Source organism: Entelurus aequoreus, linkage group LG03 (genome assembly GCF_033978785.1).
Source record: "Entelurus aequoreus isolate RoL-2023_Sb linkage group LG03, RoL_Eaeq_v1.1, whole genome shotgun sequence".
In the NCBI taxonomy this organism is placed as follows: Eukaryota; Metazoa; Chordata; class Actinopteri; order Syngnathiformes; family Syngnathidae; genus Entelurus; species Entelurus aequoreus.
In genome coordinates, this window is record NC_084733.1 from 68,420,654 (window position 1) to 68,438,018 (window position 17,365).

Sequence of the window (17,365 nt, forward strand, 5' to 3'; positions counted from 1 at the left end):
TGATTAGTTCTTCATCTAAACGGGAAGCTATGAACATCCTATTAGTTGTCATCGAAGTGAGCGCAGACATTGTACAGTAAGATATTGTTTGTATTTCTTCTTTAGCACTTAGCAATACTGCTACATGATGCTTAGTGTTTCACTAAAGATGGATTTGTTTAGCAGTGTAGCTCATTCTTCTCATATTCAGGATAACAAATATAAGGTTCTTTATCAACATTTTACCCAAAGTTATCGTTGTTGTCTCTTACAAAGTGTGCGTGATTTTCTTTGTTGTTGGCGGGGAAGCGATTTGCAGTTCCTACCTCTACGCCGCGCTGTCACGTGACTGGCTAACATGTTATCTCTCAAAATGGCTCGAGAATCTGTTAGATTGTTACTATTTTGATCATATCTATTCATTTGCAAACTTTGTAAGTCTTCCGGTGTCAGATATGTACGATAATACTGTAGCTTCAATATAAAGGCAACTAGTTTTTCCCACTCTACTGGTACTTAAAAATTTCCGACTAGGAACTCAAAAATTCACATTTCCTAGTACAAATGGAACGCACAGTTTGCATTATCTGTATTTTGGAAATCTCAAGTACACCCAGGGGTACTGGTACCTACCTTTTTGAGAACCACTGATCTAGAAGACTAAATTGTGAGTTTATTAGAGGGAATATTATCATGATCATTTCCCGGTTTCTAGAAGGTGTCACCCACGCCTAGCCGACCATGAACTGCCTTTTTCAAAACAATCATTTGAACGACAAACACAACTCCTTATCTCCCGTCTGCTGCTAACAACATGTTTGTTTACCAGTACAAAGCACACAATGTTTATGTCGTTAAACAGGCTCACTTATTTGCCATTTGAATGTGACGCCTTGTTACACACACATTTTGGGACAGTGTACTTTGTTTTAGCTCTAGCCGAGGTTCAAGGTTAAACCCCGGTGTGGAATAATTGGGTGTAAGGAACAGAGTGACCTCTAGGGGGTGCCAAACGCCAACAAGCGCTAGTGTTGCTGATGCTCAGGTAGGACATCTTTAAAACAATGTGGGATGAGATTGTGATGCTTCTAATTGGATGGGAAAAGTGAAGCTAATTATTGCCTTAACATGCATGCCAGACATTTACATACATCTGGCACCTTTGTGCTGAACCCTGCCCGAGTTTTCTGAGACTTCATGTTTATTTATTTACTGGATACTATTCTTATTCTATCGGTGCAGTTTTATCCTGTATGTGTTAATGTTGTTTTTTGTTGTTTTGACTTAATATTCCGAACCGCATTGTCCAATCCTGTCGAGACAAATCATTACTGCAGCAATGTGCTCTTTTGTTGTTTAATTACACGGATACTCCTAATCAGACTTACTGCATACATGCAGCAGTCTCGCTAGACAATTTGTTGGATTCGCATTCCGGGTTGTTTGAAGAATGTGGGACTTGTGTTTAAGCACATACGAGAAGAAAAATATTTATTAGCACTGATAATTGTTTTTAATCCAGATTTTCTTGAAATGTTTTGCTCCGCTGTGGTACTTTAATTAAAGAGCGTATAATCGGACACAATAAGTTCACCAAAACCAAACAAAATGGAACTTTACAATTTTTTAATGCAATTATAAGCGTCTACAAAACAGGCTTGATGAGGCTTTTTCACCAATCACAGAAGGATTAATTATGAATTATATCAATATAATACATGTGTAGATTACCAAGTAATCATTAATAGAATCCAATATGTTGGTTAATTTCTCTACAGCAGTGATTTTCAAACTATTTCAGAGTTGGTCCAAACGTGGCATCCTGTAGTCACCTGAGGGGCTTTTGACCAATCATTTAAGAGATTGGTCAAAAGTAACTTCCGTGACTACGGAGCGCCACGTTTGGGACCAACTCTGAAACCGAGTTGTCCATACCGTACTCTCTGCACAGCTCTGTTCAAACTGGTGCGCAGGCTCCATCTAGTGGTACGCCAAAGAATCGCTTAATTAAATATTCAAACACAGTGTTACTGTTCAAACTGTGTGTAATGTTACGGTGGCCAAAAATATTACATAAACCCTTTGCCTTGTTTTTGATAAATACTTTGGCCTACTTCGATACTGTATTTTAATATTGGTCAATATGAATTGGAGAGTGTTTTTTAAGGTGGTACTTGGTGAAAAGTGTTTGAGAAGCACTGCTCTCGAGCAGCAAAATACAAGAGGTGCCTTTTCATGGACACAGATTTGAAGCAAACGTGTATGTAGTTTCACACTGTTGCCACCACTGAAAGTGCTATGTTGTGTGTCATCTAATTAATAATGCCTTGTGAAATGCAATAAAAACAACATCACAGTTATACTGAGAAAAAGCCTTCTGACCTTTTAAAAAATGTTTTCAAGTGAGATCGTCATTTGCATGATTAGAAACAAGATCGCCTGAGTTGTATTAGTTCTGCCGAGTAGGCGCTATTAGTTGTCTCTGTCCACGTTGGTTACAGGTGTGCCTTGTTGGTGCTGCAACAACACGGTCACAAAGGAATGTGAAATAAAACATTGTCTTAACAGAACATTACAACAAATGTATTTTACTGTATTTATTGATTTCTTTTTTTGTTTTGTTTTGTTCTTTTACGGGATTTGTCATCAATAAAACCTTAACACGTGAAAAGTACGGCGAAAGGGAATATATTTTTGCAGCGCTGATGCAAATGTCATCTTTGTGAGGAGAAAAAGGAAAATGTATTGTCTCGTAAAATGAAAATTGCTATTAAATCCATTTTCAGTTCGACGTGTGAAGAGTTTATGGAGATGTGAACGTGTGAACTAAATGCACATTTAAAAGAATGGAACGGTCAACATAAATGGGAAGTCATTTTGCAGATTTTAAAAGATGAAACCAGATTTAGCTATGACGATTCAGCGTAATTGAGTCACAATTATTTTGCCTATCGTTCACGAACATGAGAGACAAGAACACATCTTTTTTTCTTCTTTGGATTTTAAAGACGATAATCGATTGGAACATGCGGCTAATGGGAGTCACCGTTGTAGCCTTCAAAGCCCTCTAAATCAACTTCAAAACCCTCAAACATTGTATATACACATTGGAAGTAGTAACTGACATGTTCATAATATGTAATATGCACAATATTTACCGTAGTTTGGTAATTTGTATCATTGCTTGAACCAATTCCTTGCCGCATTTATTTGTTTCCATAGCAACACACATCCTACTTCTGGCAACAAATGTGTGTTCCTACTTTCAGAAAGAATAGAGTGTGTGTGTTCTAATCATGGCACAGTGTTTCCCATAAACTGCCAAGATACCTGTGGCGGTGGGGGCGTGGCCACCATGACATCATCGAGTAATTTGTATAATTTACTACAATGATATGATTTTCTCTAAAAAGGCTCAAAAAATGTATACTTACTAATTAATAACAGTTTTGTTTTAAACGTCCATCCATCCATCCATTTTACAATATAATTACAACACTTTATGTACATATTTATATACAGATTTGAACAATAAGTTATTCACTGAAATATATTTATTAATTGTGGTTCTTACAAAAAATATATCTTATAAAAATATAAAAGCTAAAATGTCTCTTAAAGCTCTGCCCCTTTAATTAGTGCATACTAAATAATTTAACTTTAGCCTACTACTACAACCATATTATTTACCAGCAACATAAAGTGAAACAGAGGCAGAGGTGTCCTGCCACAGTCAGTAACAAATAAACAGAAAACAGTAGTGGTGGTAGATAGACACAAAGCTTCATCAAACATCTGATCCACTGAACAAAGAGCTCCACAAATCTTGATCCTACACTTCTCTTTTGTAAAGTAAATCTGAACAGCCGATATGGGCATCTACATCAACTATATGATTTGCCTGAGAAGCTGGACAGGACACACACAAAAAAAAATAAAACATTTGTGGCGGCCTTAATTCTTTCGTGGCGGGCCACCACAAATAAATGAATGTGTGGGAAACACTGTGGCAGATTCGGTAACAAACAACAAAGACGACTATTTTTGGACAAATGAGGATTCACAACTTTATCTTTTTGAAGCTGAATAGATGGAGGATGAACTCCTGTTTCTAGAAGCGAGCATGAAGGAAGGCTGAGACATTGGAGCAGACGAAAGTCAAAAGAGAGCGAGGTGAAAGTGACTCAAAGCTGCAAAATGGGGGAACTTGGAGCCAAGCTATGCGGACATAAATGGAGCGCTTACCCAAATAAACCAGGAAAAACTTCCCCAGCTAGCTGGACCAAACAGACAACTGTCCATCGAGTCAGTCACATGTTGATTGATATTGATCATGATACACAGCACGTCCTGCCTGTTAGTACAACTACATTACATAAGCGGTTTGGCTAGTTGTGTACAAACAAAACATGAAATAATACTTTACAGATACTGTAATATGATGGTTGATGTTTTTCAGTCAGTACAGATTGGTGTATTATCACATTGTGTTGTGCATTAAATACACAAACGTGTTTCGTGCTGATGTAAAAGCTAGCTTAGTTAGTTAGCTTTTACCGTAGCATGCTAGAAAGAGTTCCTCATTGTTCACTCTTACAATAACAATGTTGCTAGTTTGGTTATTATACAGTTTACGGAACGTAAATGAAGTATTGTTGGCGGTTTTTGAAAGCGTTTTTAAAGTTATTTAGAGGTAAAAAAATAATTGCTCCCATTAGCTGCATTGCTAACCACCAAGAACAAGCTGGTTTTTTTACATGTTGGAATACAAAAAAAAATAACCTTTTGTCTTCTTGTCTCTTATAATGATTGTGAATGATAGGCAGAATTTAAAAAAAAAAAAGGCAGTTCCCCTTTGAGGTCACAGTATAATCATGAAAGTATGGAAGAAACAGTTGCAAACTTGAAAAAAACTGGAGGAGAAACATGTAAAAGTTGCCAGTGGCGCTGACTTTTCACCCTCAAGAACATAGGCTCAGGTATGAAGTTGTTCAGATAAAGAATAGTCAGAATTCATACAATAGAATGTTGTTCACCGTCAGAATCAGAACAAGTCAAAAATACTGATCAAAGTGTGAAAAAAAACTCTGTAACTTGACTTTTGACCTAAGCTAACATAATACATGGAACTGATTTGTTACAATAATTTGCAATACAGTTCCAAGAATGTGGACCTGGGCCAGTACCTGTGGGGTCCAATTAAAATCCATAACACCCTCAATCCTCAATATTAACTTAACTCCCCCTTGAGGCACAACTTTATTGTTTTCTCCCTTTTTAGCAGCATTTAGATGTCAAAGCAGACCAGGAATAGTAAAGAAGTAATCCCCTAGACCAGTCCATAGTGTACCTGGGTCCAGACGTACTGTATACAATACATCAAGTAAGAACATATTAAAATGTTGCTGGCTTTGCTCCATTTTCTTTAAATCATTTCAAACACTACATTTTATAGACAATCAATTTGTGTAAAATCAAGTAGTCTTGTACTTATTATTTCCACTTTTCCACCGCATAGTACCGATTCTACTGGGTTTGGGGCAGTGGGTTCTCTGCCAAAAACCAAACCACAAGGAATGCATGGGTCAGAATTTGACACATTTTTTTACAAAGAGGAGACTTATTTTATCCAAAAGGACACTGAGGGCAGCAAGAAAACTGGACCACTGCAGCCAAGTGGAGACAGTCGATCAGGGATGTCCAAACTTTTTTCCACTGAGGGTGTCATACTGAAAAATGTAAGGATACGGGGGCCGTTTTGATTTTTTACACAGGATAAAAGCAACCCATGTCGATATGCTAAGAAGTTATATAATTGACCTCTGCTGGTGTCTTAGTTATAACATAACTCAAACTTACACACAGATTTTCATGAAACGTTAAGGAAATTTCCAAAATGGGATAAGGAACAACTGATACGACTTTGTAGGTGATCTGTATCTTTTCTACTGTGTTACCTTACCTGTACATATGTTACAATACTGAACTTCTCTATGTATGTGTATGCTAGCATCCCTTCCTACACCCACAGTGACAGAGAGCGTGGATGACTGACTAGAGGGTTCACTCCGTTTACTTCAGCAACATAGCTCAAAAATTATAGGTGGATTTGGATGAAAGTGGCTTAGTGTTTACATTTTGGGGATGATTAGGATCATCATCTGGAGTCAAGATTTTTTACTATTCGGAGGTCTGGCAGAGGTCTGAGTGCTTTTCTAGTCAAGATATATATATGTATATATATATATATATATATATATATATATATATATATATTTGTGTTAAAGGTGACGGTTTAACTTTTATCCCATATCGTTATGCCGATTGGCTTTTCTTTTTTTTTGCAATTATTTTGTAATAGTAATTGTTTTGCAGGCCAATACCAAAAAAAAAGGTCTGAGGCGCAAACGCGTACTTGTCCACCATCCGGTTTTCGCCCAATAAATTACTCGGGGAACTCACAGATTCACATTAGAAACATGATTCTTATTTATTCTAATTTAAAATGTTCAAAAATCTATTAAAAAAGTATATATAAAAAATTGTATTCAATCAATTTTCAGAACAACATTTTTAAGGCCATCTCCGTGCTTACTCACTGCACTAATACGTCAAATGTTGTAACCTGTTTTGAAATGGTTTCATCCTTTTTTTTTAACCAAATAATATTTTGCAGAAATCGGTTTGAGTCGAGAATCCATTCTGAACTGAATTGTCACCCCAAGAACTGGAAATTGAATCGTGAGTTGATTTCCTGTCGTCGCCCTCCCATTTAAATAGCTTCCTGTAAATTTCCCATATTTTAACTTCCATCAAACAACAAAATACACTCTGGAAAACCGGAAATTGTGATGTATCATGTTGTATGCATGCATGTTCGAAATAAACTCAAACTTAAGTACTACAGGTAACAACGTAGTGGGTAGTTAGCTCTTTCCACACCCAAGGCAGGATAACCATTAATGCAGGGCGTCCAAACTTTTTCCACGGAGGGCCAAACATTTATATTTTTTTATTTTAAAAATAAATGCAATCATTTTTCTTTTTCTTTAAAACAAGAAAACAGCCTGCATGTTAGCTATGTGTTATTATAGAACAGTAGGGAAGGGATTCATATGGCCCCATTCCTGGGTGGATCTCACGCGAGAGGAAGGAAGTGTGGGGGTTAATCATTTTGCAATGCAATCTGCTGAAAACACGCTGTGGTCAAAGTTGGAATTTCCACAAAACACATTTTAAGATATTCAAAACTCTACTACCGTCTGGTGGCTAAAGTGGATCGCGTACCTTCCAAATGTGTCACATTTCATGTGACACAATGAAGAATGAGGCCATATGGATGTAGAACCAACATTTTAAATTGTGCTTGTTACATTACACTCGTTAGTGTTTTTTATTAAGAAGAGTATTTTTAAGAATGATCTGTGGGTCGCACTTTGGACACCTGAATTGAGTGGGCTCGCAGTGAGAGTAATTTATCTTTTTTCCTGAAAAATTCCCTTATTTTCAAATGCAGGTGTTGCTTTATATTGTGTGTAAATAAACCCCCAGGCTGCAGTTGGGACACCCCTGCTTAAAATTTGCTCAACTAATGAGCAACAAGCATTGGTTTTTACCAGTCATCCATTTGGAACCCAAGCAGTGCAGGTACTACAAAAAGTACCTGATAGTACCTGCTTTGGCTAACAGGAACACGTTATAGAGTCGAGTAGGTACCATGCTGTGGAAAATAATCCCATTTAAGGTGTACCAATTGTCTGATCTCTATGTGTACAAGGTGCATGACTACTACAGAGAGTAATTATTCAACTCTGCAGTAGTTTAAGCCATGGAGGAATGTGTCTTCACGGTTTAATTCTCAGCTTGGGTTGTATGAGCGTCACAATCCCGATCAATGAAGATACGAGGCCACAAAAGGCGACCACCCCAGCGTTTGACCTGTAGATGCCCAATTTGTCCAGAGGCAGGGACAGATCACAAATGTTTTTGATGGTGTCCAAGAAGACAGACGGCTGCGACTTTAAGCTGTGCAGCAGCAGAAAGAGAAAAGCATCCAACTGAGGGACTATGACGTCAACTACTTCAGGACTCTGGTTGAGATGCGCATCCATCTTCTGCCTGAAGTGCTGATCTCTCGCTCTGTGCACCATCAACTGGGAGATGACGTAAACATCTCTGGTCAGGCTCGTAATGAGCGAGAGCAGGTAGCAACGGGAGGCGTTAGCGCTCCAGCGTTCCTTGTCGATACCTCGGACGAGGCCCGCGTTCCTCGCCCAGAGTGCGTTGTCGCAGATAAAGTAGAGCGCACGGTTGATGTTGGCCGTAGTAAGGCAGAGGCAAAGCACTCGGTCTGAGAGTCGTACAGCTCGCTTGGCAGCCTCAATGGCATTTACTGCATTCCCCAGCCTTAACACTGACAAAGAGAGAAGAGAAGAGGTAATAAAAACGTCAGGGCAACGCTGCACAGCGGCACAATCCAGATCGACAACCTGTAAGGCAATGTCCAATATTTGTCAGCGTATTGTTTCCCTGAAAGGAGGCAGCCTTCACCGTGTGATTACAAACTACAATAAGGTCTATCCCTGTGGGTGTGTTTGCTATCAGCCTGCAGTCACATTATCCACAGGCATGAACTTATCAAGCTGTGAGACATCTTCCCCACCGTGACCCGTAGTCAGCAACCGTTACGCTAGAGGCAGGCTGCGGCTGAAAGGCACTGGAGACATAATTAAGTGCTTCGCCGATCGACCTCGGCCTACTTTGCTGTGACTTCACACGGCGTCGGGAGGTCTTATTGGCTGAACTCACTCCTTAGGCTGCAACTTCATTTCCATGCCAGGCTCATGTCTAGCCCGCCGCTGAATTTCAAAATGGCACCAGATCCTTGAAGTTAAAGAAGCGTTTGAGACAGTCTAGGGAGAAAAAAATAACACAGGCCAGCTCCTTGCTGGAGGCCTTTTTTTATTTGTATTGCAATGCATTATAGGCGCAAGGTGAGGGATACATCAGAAAGTACACGTTTAAGAGATTAAAACAAGGGATTCCCTTGAAGTCAGAGGCATTTCTACAATGTTTTTATAAATAGATTAAGTGTATTAATGATTAAAAAAAGCCTGGACCTGGTGGCTGTACCATGGTGGCGTGTGTGGGTGCTAATCACAATCTTTAACTGATGGACTGACAAAATCTGTTACAGAACGTCAGCTCAAGGATGTTAAGCTACATTTACATAGACACAATTCTGCTCAAGAGTACATGTCATACCCACATTTAAACGGTTCAGATCACTCAGAGATACTATTTAAAATAATGGTATATTACTATTGTGACAGTGGCTCACGGCTGTTGGCGTGATACCAGGATGCAGAGAAGGTATAGGCAAAGTGCAAGCAGGAACTCAGAAAGCAACAGAACAGAAGCACTGAACGAGGGAACTAGGTGGAACTAAAATAACGAGGAACATGTGTGTTGGCAGGACAAGAAAGGTGCTGCAAAACACAGTTTAAACAGGAAATACTGACAAAACAGGAGAAATTGTCGATGAAACAGGAAAAGTCACCTCAACGGTATGAAAACTTTTGGGAGTTTTTAAAACGGACTGTAGTCAGACCACACCACCTCACCCGAGCACAGCCGTAACTTCCTGGCTCTAAACCTGCATAAAATAGTTCTTTTTAGGTTTTTCTCTGTTTAAATGTTCACATTTTGCACTATTTTGTTACACTTTATTGAGCATTTCTTGCGTATTGCTTATTTTTACCCCTTCATTTTAAGAGGCTATTGTTAGGTGTTCAATGTTATTTTAGAAGGTTGTTTGAGTGTTTTCCATGGCTATGTTGAAATTTCCTTTCTACTTTGATATCTAAGTGGATTATAATTAGAGGAAGGTTACATTTTAAAGAGGAACTATACTTTTTTTGGAATTTTGCCTTTCGTTCACAATCTTCACGAGAGACAAGAACACACGTCTTTTTTTTTTATACGATTTTAAAGATTAAAAAAAAGCTACAAAGATGCAGCTGATGGGAGTCACCGTAGTAGCCTTGAAAGCTTAGCTACGTACAAACAAAACATGAAATAATACTTCACGGATACTGTAATATGATTGTTCATGTTTTTCAGTCAGTACAAATTGGTGGCGTATCGAAGTGTTGTGCATAACAAACTCAAATGCGTTTCGTGTTGACAAAGAAGCTAGTTTATCTCTTGCCACAGCTAGCTTTTACGGCTAATACCGAAGCATGCTGATGTGTTACTATGCTAGAAAAATAGTTCCTCAGTGTTCACTCTTACAATAACAATGTCACTACCGCTTGGTTATTTTACAGGTTGAGGAACGTAAATGAAGTATTGTTGATGGTTTTTAAATGCATTCTTAAAGTGATTTAGAGGTAGAATTGATTGCTCCCATTAGCTGCATTGCTATCCACCAAGAACAAGCTGATTTGTATATGTTAGAAATCTAAAAAAAACAACTTTTGGGTTGTCTCTCATAGGGAATTGTGAACGATTACAAAAAGAAGTGTTGTTTCCCTTAAAATACAAATATTTACATTCAATATATTTTTCTCCTGGTCCATATTTTCACTAGGTTATAAAACATTAATAATTATCTATCTTAAATTATATAAAACACATGTCGTGATGCAGTGATACCAGCTCTAGTTGGTACTCACTTGTGTTGCCAGCTATTTATACAATAATGGCTGTGTGTAAAGTCATTTTCAGTGGACAGTAAATCTATACTTCCATACAAGCCGTACACTCAACACTCTCTAATGTATTGTCCCTTGAGAAGATATTTTTTAATTAAAATGTGATGGATGTATTTATTTTCGTACTAATAGACCGTAAGATTAGACCAGTTCTTCTCAAATAGTGGGACAGAGCGATGCCAGGGATTTGTGACCCCGGGGAACATGCTTTATCGGTATCATGCAGTGTCAGGCTTCAAACCACGCTTTGAAAAGCTGTGCACTACAAAACGTGCACATTTTGGCCATTCATTTTGACTTCCTCATTTTGATTTATTAAAAAAAATCTTCACAAATTGTTTTATTCATTTTTGTTCTGTACGTTAACGTGTTTTATATATTGTGCTCCTGAGTTGATGTTGCTGATCAATTTGAATTTATTGAGTTAACATTGTATATAATTATTCTGTATCAAATAGTTCAAGTCAGTCAAAAATATTTATAGTTTAAATAATTATTAAATTGTTTCCTTTTCTTTTAGGCCAATTGAAGCACTTTAAAACAATGTTCTTAAAGTTATTCTTTGTTGTAAATTGATCTTCATTTTTTTGTCTTGAATAATTAATAAGGACACACATTTATGCAGCGGTGTACTTAAAACAAATTTATAGACAAAATATACTATTTATAGTTGGGGCAAAGAATGGGGGTAGCGCAAAATATTTTGTTATTACTAGGGGGGAGTCTAACAGAAAATATTTGAGAAGGACTGGATTAGACTGAGGGCAGTACGGTGGAACAGGGGTTAGTGCATGTGCCTCATAATACGAAGGTCCTGGTTTCAATCCTGGGCTTGGGGTCTTTCTGTGGGGAGTTTGCATGTTCTCCCCGTGACTGTGTGGCTTCCCTCCGGGTACTCCGGCTTCCTCCCACCTCCAAAGACATGCACCTGGGGATAGGTTGATTGGCAACACTAAATTGGCCCTGGTGCGTGAATGTGAGTGTGAATGTTGTCTGTCTATCTGTGTTGGCCTTGCGATGAGGTGGCGACTTGTCCAGGGTGTACCCCGCCTTCCGCCCAAATACAGCTGAGATAGGCTTCAGCACCCCACTCGACCCCAAGAGGGACAAGCGGTAGAAAATGGATGGATGTTTTTTTTCTAAATGTTAAATGGAGAGTTGTTTACTTTATTTATATAATATTACAGCTTAGAAGAGAGGCGAAATGTCTTCCAAGACAAACTGAACAGTCCAGTTGCGATCGATTGAATCCGTCAAGAATACAATGGCGTGAATAAATGACAATACCTACAACCATATTTATTACATGGCTTTTGGTTGTTATATTTAGTTATTAATTATTTTTTTTTGCATAACTTATTTATGGAAGTATTATTGTAGAAAAATTTTCTGCCAACGTTTATCCCAATCTGTGCACGTGTAATCTAATTTGAGTGTGTGTATTCAGATCCATGTACGTGTGTTTTAAGTTATCTGTATGTCCCTTATAAGAAAGAACCTGTCGACTCACACATGACTTTTGCGCCACTTATGGCGTGAACGAATTGAGCGCGCGCATCCAGATTTGTGAGAATGTCATACAACTCAACAACAACACGTTTTAGGTTTTGCTATTACTTTGTCCCACACGCTATTAGACTGTACAACTCCTCTCTGGGAGGGAGGGGGGGTACTAGAATGACAGGGGATGCAAAACAATAACAGTGTAATACTTTTTCATAACATGGTCACTAATGCCTAGTTTCTCTTGTTATATTCTTATTTTACTGTTATATTTGTATTCTCATTGATGCTTTTAGTTTTTATTCTATTGTAATATTTTTCTATTTTGTTTCCATTTATACCCCCATTATTTACTTTTTAAATTCGATCTCAATTCTGTACACTGCTGCTGGAATTTTAATTTTCCTGAGGGAACTCTCCTGAAGGAATCAATAAAGTACTATCTATCTATCTATCTATCTATCTATCTATCTATCTATCTATCTGTGTTTGGATTCCCTTCATATTTCAGACTCATCTTGGGGTGTGAAAATTATACAGATCCTAATAGAATAAGTAAATATTAAACATCACAGCCAAGGGCAGAAGATAAACAAACAGTCCAATGAAAACACGACCTGATATAACTTGAAGTAATAACATACACAAGGTAAATATATTTAAGGAGCTTTCTTTGTCATACTCGTACACATTTTGACATATACGGTACAAAATTAGGGATGTCCGATGATGGCTTTTTGCCGATATCCGATATTCCGATATTGTCCAACTCTTAATTACTGATACCGATATCAACCGATACCCATATACACAGTCGTGGAATTAACACATTATTATGCCTAATTTGGACACCCAGGTATGGTGAAGATAAGGTTCTTTAAAAAAAAATAATTAATAAAATAAGATAAATAAATTAAAAACATTTTCTTACATAAAAAATAAAGTAAAACAATATAAAAACAGTTACATAGAAACTAGTAATTAATGAAAATTAGTAAAATGAACTGTTAAAGGTTAGTACTATTAGTGGACCAGCAGCACGCACAATCATGTGTGCTTACGGACTGTATCCCTGCAGACTGTATTGATATATATTGATATATAATGTAGGAACCAGAATATTAATAACAGAAAGAAACAACCCTTTTGTGTGAATGAGTGTGAATGAGTGTAAAGGGGGAGAGAGGTTTTTTGGGTTGGTGCACAAATTGTAAGCATATCTTGTTTTTTATGTTGATTTGATAAAAAACAAAAAACGATACTGATAATAAAAAAATAACGATACCGATAATTTCCGGTATTACATTTTAAAGCATTTATCGACATCTCTATACAAAATGTATCCGTATTAAATTATTGATTGTGCATTATTGACTGAAAGGATGTGTTCAGTGTTAGAAGCAGGCCTGGACTAATATCCACATAAGTATCAAATATTTACCTGAAAAGTTTTAATTGAATGTAAGAAAGAACCGTCGTACTCACACTTTCGTCCAGCACTCAAGTTGGCTTCCAGACTCTTGAGTTTGTCCACAAGGTCTTTTTGCTCACAGTTGTTTCGGAGAACATGAGCACACACAGCACAGGCGTATTGGGTTGCTCTGAAATGATTACAAATATATGAACATCGAGTTACAAAGAAACGGGCAATGGGAAGTTGAACCAGGCACAGGTTGCCCTTTCGCAACGAAAGTAATCCCTCACATGGCACAATTTAGAAGATTTTTTGGTAAACTTACCTGAAAATGCGGTCCCTTCCTTGACTTTGGTTGATAACGTTTATCAGCACGTCCATGGCGGAATAATAGTACAACTTGTTCCACTTGTTGGCACGTTCGTTCGCGTTAATCTATCTGTACTTATTAACACGACAGCCCGGGAATTGTGCTCACGTTCGACTAATCTTTACTGATGGAAAAGACTTAACGACGGTTTATGTAATTTTCTTACACTTAATTCAAGCTCTTTTTCTTCTGAACAGGCGAACCTTGAGAGTGACAGCAAAGTAGGTACCTTTGGTCCAAAGTGACAGTGTGTCATCCCGGAAGTGTTTAACGACGGACAGGAAGTTTTCTTGACGGACCTCCCGCGTTAGTTGTGTTACCAAGGTAACTTTGTATGCTCTGTCGTAATAATTGTGGCACTAAAACAAATATAAAGTATAATAATGTATCTATCAAATGAAATTATTTTGAAGTTGTGTATGTTACTCATTACATACAATGTCTAATATTTTTTTTGCCTACAGCAGCGGTGCCGAAAATTTTAACAAAACGAAAAGTCAAAAGTATGCGGGGGCCATTTTTTATTTTATTTGAACTTAGAGTCAGTTTTGTGGTGTCGGTGACATAGTATGTTATCATTAGTTATTTCAAAATTATCCAAACTGTTGCATGGGGGCCATTTGTGGGCAGCAGCTCGGTTGTTGTTGGCCCACAACATATTGTTGAGAAAAAAAAATAACTGAAAATTTAAAGAAAAAAATAACAAAAAAAGACATAATGTCATTTTCCATCCATTCATTTTCTACCGCTTGTCTCGTTCGGGGTCACGAAGGGTGCTGGAGCCTACCCCAGCTGCATTCGGGCGGAAGGCGGGGTACACCCTGGACAAGTCGCCACTGCATCGCAGGGCCAACACAGATAGACAGACAACATTGTAATTTTGATACTTCTAATGAATAATAATGCAATTTGTCACTTTTAACACAAAGCGGGCGCTAAATTTTAATATGTAATCTCTGTTTGTAAGTTTTTCTAAAATATATCAAAATATCCCCTACATATACTTAAACTTTTGAATTTTGTATAAAATCTGTTGCTTTTTTCTCATTACATTACATCTTTTTGCTCTTTTTTATTTACATGTTTGCCTTTTATTTTATGCCTGACAACATGTTGCAGGCCAACAAAACTCGAGCTGAGGGCCACAAATAAACACCCCTGACCCACGGAGATACTAGTAGTGAAATGAGAAATTATCATACCTAAACCTTAAACCTTAAACCTATCATATTATGAGGGAAATCATCACACATACCCAATTATATGTTGCTCAGGACCATCTTGCTACAGTAAAACATTACCAAAGAGATATTGCACCTTTTTTGGAATTTTGCTTATAACTCACAATCCCTATATAAGACAAGACACATATGTTTTTCTTTTTGTATGCATTCTAATTCGTAAAATACAGCAAGTATGAGGTGGCTAACAATGCTGCTAATGGGAGTACACTATTCCACTCATAAAGCCCTCTTAAAAAAAACAAAAAAACACCTACAATTCTTTATTGACATTTTGTGACCTGAATATTAACCAAGTATTAGTGATATTGTTTTACAAGCACTAACGCAGACAAACTATTTTTAGCGGTGCCATGATCACAGAGAGCTAACTAGCTTATACTGCTATATTGACATATCGAGTCAGCGAGATGCTGAATCATCTCTAAGTTGGTAAAAGTTAATTCTAGATTATAAATCATGCCTCTCACCTGGATGTGATTGTGGCCATAAGTCATAAACCAAGAATTTGGTCAACTTTGACATTCAACCTAGACGTGGAGATGGCAAGAAAGGCACAAAAAGACGCTTGTTTGCTGCATTTGTTTTTAACCTGGGTGAGAATTATGATTAATTCTTCATCTAAACGGGAATATATGAACATCCTATCAGTCGGAATCCCAGTGAGAGCAGACATTGTACAGTAAGTGATTGTTTTATTATGTTTGTAGTTTGTATTTCTTGTTTAGCACTTAGCAATATTGCTGCATGATGTTTATAGTTTTAGGAAAGCTGCATCTGTTTAGCACTCAGCTTCTAAAACTCATAGCTCATCCTCCTTATATTCAGGCTCTAAAATATAAGGTTCTGGATCATAATTTGTCCCAAAGTAGTCTTTGTTGTTGCTCACGAAGTCTGCCATGATTACTAGTGTTGTTGTTGTTGTTGAAAGAAAAAAGCGAAAGTTGTGATGTGTCTGTGAAATTAATACGCCTTGCCGTATGCTTAAAATGAGCAAAATAGGTAAATATTACATGTTATTGTGAATGTACCTGTCACTACATTACAAAACGATGATGGAGGCGTTTGGATATTTTTTAGAGCACTTTATAGACGGAATAGAGTGACTCATTGACACTATTGCTAGTTGATTTTTACTAAGAAAAACATACAGTAGGTGTGCCTTTCTCCCATAAGGATTGTGAAGGATAGGCACAATTACAAAAAAAGTGTTGTTTCCCTTTTACTTTTTGAACTTGGGGCCCAACTTTTCCACTACGGGTGCTTAGGTCAGGCTGATTAGACTAATAAGTACTCACTAAATATACTGCAAAAAGTTAAATTAAAAATAAGCCAAATTAAAAATGAATGTTTCCTAAATAAACTGTCAATTGAATTAAAATGCAAACAAAAATGCAGCTATATATTTTTGTCATATACCTTTATTTATAAAGTTCAACATTTACAAACATATGGAAATATGAAATAACAGTGTTTGTCAAAGTTAAAACTGATGATGTGTTAAAGAAACTCAGCTCGCTGCAGCCAAACAAAGCCACAGGACATGATAAAATTCCCACCAGATTTCTCAGAGACGCAGCTGTCACGATTGCCCCAATGGTTGCTCATATCACCAACTTGTCTATCAATCAGTGTCATGTCCCACAAGAATTCAAGCTTGCGAAAATATCACCTCTGTATAAAAAAGGAAACAAATTAGACCCCGGCAACTACTGCCCTGTTTCCATCCTTTGCTCCATCTCAAAGATTATAGAGAGGTTAATATATTGGCAAATAGATAATTATCTATCAAATTGCGAGCTCCTATTCGAATTTAGATCAGGATTCAGAAAATCACATTCCACCGATACATGCCTACTGTACCTAACTGACTACATCAGGCGAGAGATAGGCATGGGCAAGTACTGTGGAATGGTTATGCTGGACCTTCAAAAGGCGTTCGACACAGTTAACCACTCAATACTGTTAAACAAGTTGAAGGCAATCGGTTTTGACAGTGCAGCCACAAACTGGATGAAGTCTTACCTTGAGGATAGAGAACAGGTGGTCGAGGTGAACGGATCACTGTCCTCTCCCCTCAAGGTGAGCTGTGTGGTGTCCCACAGGGGAGCCTTCTGGGACCATTGTTGGGACATGAAATCAG

General features: G+C 37.6%; 1 protein-coding gene and 1 long non-coding RNA gene across 2 annotated transcripts in view; one reads left to right on the plus strand and one right to left on the minus strand.

Moving 5' to 3' along the window:
* Positions 1-4,813: 4,813 nt before the first annotated feature.
* On the minus strand, positions 4,814-14,227 carry pex11a (peroxisomal biogenesis factor 11 alpha). The gene is made up of 3 exons (XM_062042559.1): positions 13,937-14,227; positions 13,683-13,798; positions 4,814-8,392 (listed from the first exon to the last, which is right to left on the minus strand). Exons 1-3 carry the CDS (start codon positions 13,990-13,992, stop codon positions 7,824-7,826), a joined length of 741 nt encoding a protein of 246 aa, XP_061898543.1. The 5' UTR covers positions 13,993-14,227; the 3' UTR covers positions 4,814-7,823.
* Positions 14,228-14,291: 64 nt separating this feature from the next.
* The window catches only part of LOC133645766 (uncharacterized), a 126,109-nt gene continuing 123,035 nt past the window's right edge, over positions 14,292-17,365 (plus strand). Inside the window, exon 1 of the long non-coding RNA XR_009825204.1 lies at positions 14,292-14,305. This is a non-coding gene — a long non-coding RNA (uncharacterized LOC133645766). The remainder of the gene's footprint in view (positions 14,306-17,365) is intronic.